Source organism: Alosa pseudoharengus, unplaced genomic scaffold, assembly GCF_046254945.1.
Source record: "Alosa pseudoharengus isolate Yale_2024_CS ecotype anadromous, Long Island Sound unplaced genomic scaffold, YU_APseudo_1.1 YU_APseudo_1.1_scf_22, whole genome shotgun sequence".
NCBI lineage: Eukaryota > Metazoa > Chordata > Actinopteri > Clupeiformes > Clupeidae > Alosa > Alosa pseudoharengus.
The window spans coordinates 15396147-15407495 of NW_027468680.1; the positions used below are offsets into that span (position 1 = coordinate 15396147).

Sequence of the window (11349 nt, forward strand, 5' to 3'; positions counted from 1 at the left end):
CTGATGTGTCTTCACACGTTTTCAGTGGCATGCCACAGTGAAGTGCATGGGCGGATTATGAACTTTCGGGCCCCTGGGCCCAGATGTTTTAAGGGCCCCCCACTAATTGTCGCATATGTGGGAGGGGGGTGTTGGGGGTCTTCCCCCAGAACATTTTTAATTTGTTTGATGTGATTTCCTGTATTCTGGTGCATTTTGGGGATGGCCAATACTAAATTCAATCAGATTCATACATCCTGATGTGTTGATATTGAGGCAATGATTCCATGCAAAGGCTTGGTCTTCAGGGCCCCCTGACCCCTTCGGCCCGGTAGGCCCGTGCAGTAATCCATCCCTGGTGAAGTGGTAAAAAGTAACAAATTCACATTTCACAAGGAGGTCCGCTGTAGCATCAGCCAATGTTTGCTCTAGATAAGGCATTTATAAATGATTAATCGCCGATTACTTGCTACATATGGTGGTTTTACAAATGGTTTGTCATGGAAACTTGTGAAAAAGAGTGGTACAATATACAATTCACTTATCGACTCAACACAGTTTCCTTAAGTATTGCTTTATCACTGAATGGGGTGTTGAGAATTACTGCTGGATTTTTGAGCTAAGGGTTTACAGCGTAAAGTTTGCATAGCAGTGTCAATTTTAGTGAAATAAATTGAAACTCTCAAAAACCTTTATTTCAAATACTGCTGTGCTCTGACCGAGTAGTCAAAGTCCAATCCCAATCAAAGTACAATTCATTCCATTAACAGCATCAGTTAATATTCGCATAATTTCAATAATATTCAATTATCTTACAAATTCTCACAAGGAATGTAGAGATCAAATCTGCATAAAATAATTCACAATATAAAAAACGCTTGTATTGAATTGCAAAAACCAAAGATTTAATTATGTTAATACGCCAAAAAAGGCAATCATATGAAGATCACATTGACTTTGATTGCATGCATTCTAAAGGAAATGCAAAAAAGTTGAATTAACATCAAATGTCAAAATAAATTAAATATTGGGTGTAAAGGCATGGCTAGTGCCATGTGAAAACATTACAACAGAAATCCATATTGTATATTGCATTTTGTTTTTTACAATTTCCTTATTTTTTTCAAACATTAAATAAATCAACATTGAGGTTTAGTTTTATAAGACCACATTGAACATTTTACACTTCCTTACACACGGACCACTCTTGTCTGATACCAGGTGCGTTTTTTTGGGGAGAGGACCATGAATGATTTAGTCTGTGTGCATTTGAGCTGAGGGTCAATTTCCACCGGAGAGGTGTGTAGTGCTTTAACATGCAAGACTGGCGTACGTATGCGTACTCTACGGGAAGCATCTGAACCAGAAACATCAGCAGCACACTTTTTTTTTGCCAACACCTTGCATCTAATGAAACACTTTGCTTGTAAACTGTTCTGACGGCACGACGGTGTGAAGGCTACTTGTGATTTTACTTTCAAATTTCAGACTGACTCCCTTCTTCTGAAGGGTCATTAGAGAATGAAGAAAATGTGTGACGTCTCCATGGTGACGTCTTTAGACTGGTGCAGAGGCACTTGCTAGAGAGCTCTCCAAAGCAGTGGTGCTGGAGCGCCCTCTTGTGAGGAGAAATCCCAAAAACAAATACTTACAAATAAAATAAAAAATAAAAACAAAAGGCACTGTTTGTGAATGTGTTTGCTGAATCTCTCTGTGTTTTTGTCAAAGTGTTCAGTAAGGTAGGATGGAAAGAAGGTAGGATGATTCAGTCAAAATCTGAAATTCAGCTTTTTACTGTAGCTTTGGTTTACTGTACACATGCGCCCATGTGCACCCATGTGTACAGTATGTTGCCGTGTAAATATATGTTTCGAAATAGTCAGAGTCTGATAGCTTTGGTTTGCAGTGAGTGTGTGTGTATGTTTCACGTGCGAGTTGGCATATCTGTGTGAGGAGATGGCGTGGTGTGAACAGTCAGACACGAGGACTCCGAGCAGGAGCGTCTGCCTTTAGACCACATACTTGTTCTTGGTAGTGGAGCCACTTTTAGTGGCCGTGTCAGTGTGGGACTGGAAGCCAATGGTCATCTTCTGAGGCAGTCCTAATCTCTCCTTATACACTCTCCTATTAGCCAAACAACAGGGGAGGAAGTAGAGTATGAGTTTGCATGCATTGTTCTACACACTTATCTAACTGTAATGTAATTTAACGGCTGGTAATATCTATAGTGAAGATCATGTAAGGGATAATGTATTGTCTGCCGATCATTATCGGAAAATAAGTCCCGACAGGCCGAACAGGACCCTGACGCAAAGCGGAGGGACTTATTTTCCGATAATGACCAGCGGACAATACATTATCCCGCTTATTATACGGCTAATTGCCAAAACAAGTAAAGAAATTTCACACAATGGGGCTTTCAAAATTATTTTGTTACCGTTTTGTGGCTTCCGCTGAGAAAACAAATAGTTTGCCACACAAATAGAACTTGAAAGTTTCAGGTTTTGTGTGGCAACGTATTACTTGCTGAATTTCACTTTCAAGATAAGCGAACCAACTACTCGCAGAATGATATAAATGACGTGAATCAGAAGCACAAAACCTGTTGCCATTTACAGTGGTCTTTATATATTTTGTAGCGGTCATGTTACAGATTTAACAGACCTCCGAATGTTAAGATGGCCCATTCATGTGAATAAAACTTTCTGCAGCACTCTGAAAAGCCGTATAATAAGTCTGAATATGAGCATGCATGTATGAGTTTACTGAATTGTATTTTCTATTTTCTGGATTGCTGCATTGTATGCATATATGCTTGCGCATATTTGTGTCTTACCCTATATGGGTAATAGCATCTCTGTTTTCAAAGTCTGTCGTCCAGACGGCTATTTTGTCTCCTTTAGTTCGGATATTGACCACAGCACCACAAACCTCATCACTGTAGTCATCAAAGGCCTCTCCGATCAGGCATAGCAGCTGAAGGTGCACAGCAACAGACAGAGAGGGAATCACAACATTAACCTACCATTCTTACAGTCTTCATTTTGTCGGTGACCTTGTATAATGAACTCTTATTTTCATTAGAATCAGTACTACATTCTACTTTTGACCTTGAAGAACAGAAAACTCTGCTGTGAGGTGCACAGATGCACGCCGGTCCGTCCGGCATTATGTTTTTGTTTATTGTCAATTATTTGTTAATTAATATGTCTGTTTATGTGTTGATGTCTGCGTGTGGAGCGCTTTGGGTTGCACTTTGGGGGGAATTCTCCCATTCGCGTGTAAGCTTTTTTTAAACGCACCTCAGTTACACACTTCTGTGTTACAAGTATTCTCCCATTCCCGCTTCTGTCACACCCACAGCGCATAAGTTTGAAATCAAGGCGGCCTTATGAAAGAGGAGTGATTTATTTAAAACTGATCCACCTGATCCACTGATCCACCACCTCGTTAATTTAGGTTGATATGAAAACATGGAACGTGGACTTTCTCATTTCTGAATGTCATTTAAATCCAGAAAGAACACAAAAAGTCTTTGATTTTGAAAACGTAAGCAAAACTGAATAGCGAAGGCCTACAGAAAAATGCCTAACAAAAAATTGCCTAACAAAAAATTGACTTCACGAAATTACACTTTTGCTTTGAGGTTTGTTAATAAAGAGTCAAGATGTGCTTGAGGTGTCCATAATTTAAAAACTCACTGTTGAGAAAGAAAGTTTCAATAGCAGCTGCTTCTCATTATATCAATTTATCTATGCTAACGAAGCTGTAGACTGACACCTGCAGTTTCGAATACAGTAGCGAGACTGGGATAACAATACCAGCCTCTATTACAAATGAACCAAGAGACAGGCGAATATAAACAAACGCTGCTCGACAACAGTGCAAACGTCTGTGGAAATGTATGGATGACTTCGGTGAAATTGGAAAGAAATGAACAGATTCGAACGAAGTAAGCTCTGGGATGATGACTTCACGTCAAGTTAAAACTGAAGATGCACAGGCGGTAAGCGCCAATATCCAAAGTGGGTGATTATAACGAGGTTTTCACTATTTAACAACGTAGCCTCATGGATAAGGCAATGTCGGGAAATATGCCACTGTGTGACACTGTAATGGGGGAAAACATGAAGCTGTATCAGCATATCAAGCACCACATGTGTGATACTGTAATGTTAATTTGTAACGTTCTGTGTAACCTACATGTATTTAGAACTAGGCCTACTGCCGACATCGAGCAATATGCAGTTTCACCTTGTAGTGGCGCTTGACCTTCATACAGCCCACCTGTAGCATAGCTGGAAAGGTGCTTAAGCCATGGCAGAATGTGTGAAAGAGTTGTATATATAAGAAATGCCCAGATTTTGGGGTTGCTCCTCCCAAAAACTTCTATAGCGTGTAAATGACAGATTTAAGCGAAGGGGAGAATTCGCGCAGAGTGAAATGCATGTAGTTATGCTTTTTTTTTTTTTTTTACTTAGGCACCATTCTCACCCTTACATATGGGAGAATTCCCCTTTGTCATACAAAAATGCGCTACTTAAATAAATGTGACTTGACCTCACCGTCTCAAGCCAGAAACGGTCTAACTCGACCCGTCTGTGTTGCTTGTTGAGAGTGAGAAGCCAGCGGCCGCCCTTTTTGTTCCTGGCATCCTCCCACATGGGCTCAATGCCATCCTGCAAGGTGAAGAGTTACACACTGCATTTAAGCCACAAAGCCACAGCGACAACAGAAGAAAGCATGTAAGCTTATTAGGGAAGCAAAGATGTGACCACTAGCTGGGTCATGGCAACGATACAGCCACAGCAATGCCATCAGTACCTGGAAACAGTGACCTTTAAGTTTTGGGTACTGAATTGCATTGTCAGTGCTTATTACACTACTTTGCAGTTCAATTTTAGCAATGTGATAATATTTTTAATACTTAAAATATTTCTAAACTGGCAGTCTATGGCGTCACAAAATGCTTATGGTTTCTATTGACTTTGGACATTTTGAAAAGCAGCCTAAGTGGTCTAATAACTCATCAATCTGGTTAAGTATATCAGGGATTACAAGAATGATATTGTTATTAACTGACACACTGACGAAGGCCACAAGGCCGAAACGTTTGTTACTTGTTACCCCTGTTGCTACGTTACTACGGAATGTGACCAATCTTTGATTTTCTATTAATTGACACCCACCTTGAACAGGCTGTAGTCACAGCCTGACATCAGATTGCTTGACAGCTGAATATGATTGTACAATCTAAAATGACATAAGGAAATGGTTAATGCAGAGAGCATGAAATAAATCAAATAAACGGCATAGAAAAGCATTCTAAATAAAAAAAAAGTGTTTATTCATGTATTATTTGTTATAGTACAATCTTATAAAGGATTTTAAGTTCAAAGTCTTACGCCCAAAAGTCTTCCACTGTGTCAAATTTTGAGATGAGCCGTAGGTTGGCTTGCCAAGTTTTGCTCTTGTCATTTTTGAAGAACCAAAGAGACCATCTATGGAGGCAGACCAGCAACATTAGTCATCCGATGCCCACTGATTCATTTGGAATACTCCACAGGACAACTGGACGGATTCTGGACACAATTTATTATAATTGCCCGTTCTTCCATAACATACTTCAGGTGCTTCAACTTCTGGCCAATGCCATGATTAGCCCACCTTCCCAGAATATATGATTAGCAAGAGCTATATGATTAGCAATAGATGGCTGCTTCATCATAAAAATCATGATAATAAATCATGAAAATAAATAGTGATCAATTTTTATATTCAAAAGGGTACATATCTATCAACATGAACATTTGAAGCACAATATCTATTTGAATAGGCAATCTAGTGTATTGCTGCAAAGGCAATAATATTAATAGATGTACTATATAAAAATAATGAGTTTGTCAACAGAGAAAAGTGGGGAGGCAGTCATGTTATATTGGGTCATTGGAGGAAATTCCAATTGTTTCTGCTACTAGCTCCCACATGTGCTAATGTAGGCTATGGTACAGTGCTTACTTGTTCTGTAGAGGGTGTTTGATATAGCCTTCAGGATTTACAACCTCAAGACTTGTCTCCTCCGAAATTTCCTCTGAATTTTTGGAAGGGGATTGACTAAGTTCCTGTAAATGAGGAAATACTCGTGATATTGATAGTACACAATATGCAATTAGGAGACCACTTTGGATTTCCCGCCGATTATGACTTTATAAATGTGTAGTTTGACATACCTTTGTAATTCATGAAGGATGCAAAAAACCGAATAATTTTATTGTAATATTATCTTCTTTATTATGCAGGGCCCTTATGCTCTGCGGCCTGCGTGCCGTTTATGGAATTTCCAGCTGGGACTGCAAAGTAATTTGCTAGGCCAACGGGGTAAAGCTGGTCATCAAGAGGAATTGGGATATCAAGTCATAATTCAGATGGTAGACGTTAATAAGGCAAAAATGACACGCTACCTTTAATGTTTTATACCGCGCCAGGTTTTTGTGGTAATAAAGAAAATCAATTTAAACTTCATTGCATATGGGGGAGTGGGGGCGGATTGTAGTTGGTGGGGGCTTGACGTTGACGATTTGGAACCATGATGTTTCGAACTTACAAACTTCCCAACCACCAACAAGAACAGTGTGACGAGTTGTCATGATCTAACGTTAGCTGACAAGGCGCTGTGGGTCGACAGCTGTTAACAGTCTCAACACCTGTGCAAGTCACTTTATGTACTTTCAGATAGGAGGCAAGAAAGCCACATAGGGTAAGTTAGCCGAGTATCGCTAGGCTAATATTAACTTCAACGTTCTCCGTTTATCGTAAATTTGGCTAGCGTGGTAACGACCCCAAGTTCTGGGTGGCAAAGACTGGGTATATCTAACGTTATTAAGAAAGAGTATGGTTGTTCGTGTTCTAAATGCCAAACACGCACATTAGGCCTACATCTGCCGTAGAGTTTATGAAAACTAGTAAGCTAACGTTAATTTCGGAGACTCACAAGCATGTTAAGTCCACTCCCAACTTATCAGGTCAGAGGCAGACAGAGACCAATTTCAGCCCACTTTAAGGGCTACGATAAACAACAAAACGATGGGAAATATCTACGTCTCTCTAATATGCAATTCAACTCGACTTGAATTTTAAGTTGCCTAAATGCAGTTTTTATGACCACTTTCACAGTTTCTCGGGAATAGCTGTTGTTACTCACCGGCTCCGCAGTCGCCATCTTATGTGACTGATTCATAGGCCGCGTATGGAACGTACATGCCCATTGGATTGGGCTACCAGCAGGACGGACATAGATATTCGTAACTAGATTGGTCAGCAGTGAACTTTCAATGGACTTTGCATGTCTGTATACACTTCTATTGCAGTACCACTACCGGTCAGTATTCTGCCTGGAGTACATTCACGAACTGAAACGTCATTGTAAAGTTTTGTTACAATGTGGTCGTGAACCCCAGCTCAGCTTCTTTGTTGAGATTAAAATAAAAGCGCCTATGATTATGAACCTGCTCAAGGGGGGATTTTTTTAATATATAGTATGGAAGATATATGTCATGCATACTATATATATATATATATATATATATATATATAAAAACATATCCACGCCTTTCCCAGCAAGTCGGTGAACACATCACCAGCCCAAATGCAAGCTTTGGGAGGAGCCTAGGTGGCAGGAGAGTCACCAACGTGCAGGCCCGGAAGACTCTCCAAACATTTCCTCCCACTGCCGTAGCGTTGGGTACTTTCAACCTCTCGCAGAGGAGAACTTTAATGAAATAATATTGCAACAATTTGGTTTAAAATGTCGACCGAAACGTCCACTGTAAATGATGTCCCAGAACTTCATCGTCGTCTCGCAGAGTTAGATCGGAGGTATGAGTACCTCTACCCTGCTAACATGAATTCTCACAGGCTAACGGAACAGGTATGTCAGGTCGGATTGGCTCTTCAGCATTAACCAGCTGTGATTTTGATTAATGAATATATTGACTTTAATCTAGAGCACGACGGTGAAATATATGTCGTTGCAGTGTCTTTGAATACGAATAATGTTAGTTCACCAAGACGTGATTTTTGCAGTTCAACGCATGTGGATAATGAAGACTATATCTCGACCAGTAAAAACGGCTTTGATTGGATATGAATGCACAAGTAACGAGCACACCAGATTGTAAACATGCAAAAACAACTGCCGTTGTACAGCATAACAACCTCTAACAACTTCCGGGATCATTCAAAGGGCTTAGTCATAACATCATCTACACGCATGGTTAATACACTGCGTGTATGTATCTGTAGAATAACGTTACGATAAATGGACGTAAGCTAGAATGATACCCCTCAGAAAGTAACGAACCCGAAGCATAACAGATATGCTATTGATCTTAGTAGCCAGTTCTAAGTGAAATATCCTTGATGCGCCTTGTTTCTAATTATCATTTTTGTAGTTGACGCTGTATACTGTTTTGAATCGCTGTGTGCGGGGACTGGAAGTGTAACTTAATTCCTTCCAGAGAAGCCCGTGTTCAGCCTCTGTATTTATGGCAACGAACAGAGCAGAATGCTGGTGGCACTCACTCGCATTGCAAAGATAAGCAGCTCACATAATCAGAATACACAGTATCGGATACATCGTCCCTCAGGTTTTCCTGACCTAATCAGTCCTAGGGCAATGACACGTGCGTCTTATTTTGGCTCTAGAGACTCATGGAGACTGTCATAGAGACTGCAATGTAGTTTGTTTAATATATTATTGCCAAGAGAGTTTATTTTAAATAATTCAACAAGTTTTGGTTTGTTGTTGGTGGAAGGCCTAAGAATATTCGCCGGTGTAACATTCCGATAAAATATGTTGCCTTGATATGTGCAGTAATTGGAATGGGTGAGGGAACTTTACTATGCCTACCTAATGCATGTTCTCTTCACTCTTTCCATATGGGGACTAGCGGGTCAGGCCGCGACCCCGTGCCGCGCCCAGACCCCAGGCTGAAAGAGCGCCTGTTGTTCCAGAACCAGCGGCAGCGGAAGTTGACGATTGTGAGCGCTTGGGTACGTTCTTCGGTGAGCTGAACAAGTGCCTGCGACAGATAGGATTCACGCAGCTGTACTTCGGGGAGAAGATCGTGGAGCCAGTGGTGTACCTGCTCTTTTGGGCATTGATCTGGTTTCTGGGCATCCAGGCGCTGGGCTTGGTCGGAACCCTGTGCATTGTCATCATCTACATGCAGAAGTAGCCTAATAATCTACAGTCACCCACAAGTCAGACTGGGCAAAACGTGAAGGGAATGTATACGTTTGCAGTGTGCCTCCCTCACTGTGTGTACGTGTGTGCGAGTGTGAGTGAGACCTATGAAGAGTGAGAGAGCGTACAAGAGGCACATGCCTACATATCAAATTGTCTACCCAATAGCTAGTAAGATACAAAATAGAGGTAATGCTTTCTAACGGGTTTTTCTACCTTGAGTTTTTTTTTAAAAAACGTGCAGTCATTTGTGTACTATCTGAAATACATTCAGGGAGAAGCTCCTTTACATGGGTGCATGTGTAGTAAACGGTGGAGGAGCGTTATGCATATTTATGACTAGCATGAATGTTTATGCAGTACATTGCACTTAATGTTCAAAAACAAGCAAATCGTATTGAAACACGAATGCTGTCACCATGAGCTTTAATGTTGCTTGCTTCGTCCCCAAATCATTCCTGCAGTCTTCCTGCATTCCTGCAGTGTCACCAACAGGGGGTGATGTTTCCCCGGTTCTGCATATAGTAGGTTAACATGGGAAACACAAGCTGCAAGTGGTTCTTACCCGAGTCGGTTGTTCATTAACATTATTTACTTGAATGCATGCTTTCCCTTGAATGAGCACTGCATGGGAATATGAATGGGTTGTTGGATGTAATACTGTAAGCTCCCAGATGGCTTTTCCAGTTTTCTTTTTTTTTGGTGGAGGATTTAACTTATTGCAGGATACTACACTGTGTACACTATCCAGGTCATAGGAGACCTGTCTAAATACTGTAATAACAGTGTATAATGTTAAATAAGTGTTTATTAAAATGAAATGTTAAGACATACTGGATATGATGTGTAAACTTAATATATCCTTTATCACTGGAATGAATGAAGTTTTGATCACATACCGTAATTTCCCAAATATTAGCCGCGGTTTATACATTGATTTTGCAAAATTTCTTAAGCTATGAGGTGAATACACAGGGCAGTTATTATGGTATTGATGTATTTTTTTACTTGTATAAAACACTGTCCTGCGGCTAATAAAAAGGAAAGTGCTGTAGGTATAGGGAGTGATTAACTGTTCTTAGTTTTTTTCTATTCAACAAAAAAAATGATTGTGATTGTGCCAGGATCAATTTAAGTCTAACTGCAAGCTGCTTTCTGTTTACTAACACTCTTTGGGTTGAACGATGATACATTAATTAAGCACAGACATTGTGGTATAAGTAAGGCTAGGAAATAATGATTTCTTCTGTGTAGCATTGGTGCCACATGTTACATCTTCACCTGTAACATTTGTAAAATCAGGTGTGGGAATACAAGGACTTGAGAATGGTTGAGTCTTGCCCACCATAGGCCATGCTTTGTGCCATATTGTCACAAGGAATTCCTAATCATTTATTTTTTATTTTTTAAATGTTAACATATCAGTTGAAATGGCAGTTTTTAACAAAGAAAACATGTTATGCATATTTGCAATACAAAGGATGTTGAATGCACTTTTTAATTATGGTAATAAACATAAATACCTTTTCTTAAAGTCTGCTTTATTTACCTCTTCAGTATAATTACAGTGCATGAAAATGCACTGTACTGTTCTTCCTAGGAAACTTCTTATTATTCCGCTTACCACTTTTTCCGTACGCAAATTCTCTTGAACAGTTTAACTTAGAAACTTTGTTCAAACTTTGTAATGTAGGTCTTCAAACAGACCAGGTTGCTATGTCTTTTCAACTTTGATACTTTTATAACTTTTTTAAAATCCCCATAGACTTAACATTGCCGATTGTGACATCATAATACGGCCATTAAGCAATTAGAATCCTATGCCAGGTGTTCAGGCCACCTGCAGCCTCAGGCTTTAAGCATACAATCTGGGTCAATTAAGACTACACATCCTATTCAGGGCTTTGAACCGGTTCAAGGAACGAAAACGAAAACCGGGAACTTTTTGTATTTTACAGGGAACAGAAACGAAACCGGAAACGTTATTATTTTTTATGTTCTGGAACAGGAACACTTATTTAAAATAATGGTAACCGGTTAATACCGGTTTTATTTAGTTCCTCAAAGTTTTCGTTGCCTAATTAACTAAAAAAAAAAAAGTAATTATTTTCCTGCGCACGTTACGG

General features: G+C 39.9%; 2 protein-coding genes across 2 annotated transcripts; one reads left to right on the forward strand and one right to left on the reverse strand.

Moving 5' to 3' along the window:
* Positions 1–648: 648 nt before the first annotated feature.
* On the reverse strand, positions 649–7405 carry eif4eb (eukaryotic translation initiation factor 4eb). Its single transcript, XM_076300736.1, has 7 exons — positions 7181–7405; positions 5998–6101; positions 5385–5480; positions 5169–5232; positions 4545–4658; positions 2816–2955; positions 649–2103 (listed from the first exon to the last, which is right to left on the reverse strand). The coding sequence occupies exons 1-7, from the start codon at positions 7214–7216 to the stop codon at positions 1989–1991; spliced, it is 669 nt and encodes a 222-aa protein (XP_076156851.1). The 5' UTR covers positions 7217–7405; the 3' UTR covers positions 649–1988.
* Positions 7406–7635: 230 nt separating this feature from the next.
* Positions 7636–10751, forward strand: fam241a (family with sequence similarity 241 member A). The gene is made up of 2 exons (XM_076300737.1): positions 7636–7906; positions 8928–10751. The coding sequence occupies exons 1-2, from the start codon at positions 7784–7786 to the stop codon at positions 9213–9215; spliced, it is 411 nt and encodes a 136-aa protein (XP_076156852.1). The 5' UTR covers positions 7636–7783; the 3' UTR covers positions 9216–10751.
* The last annotated feature ends 598 nt before the right edge of the window (positions 10752–11349 follow it).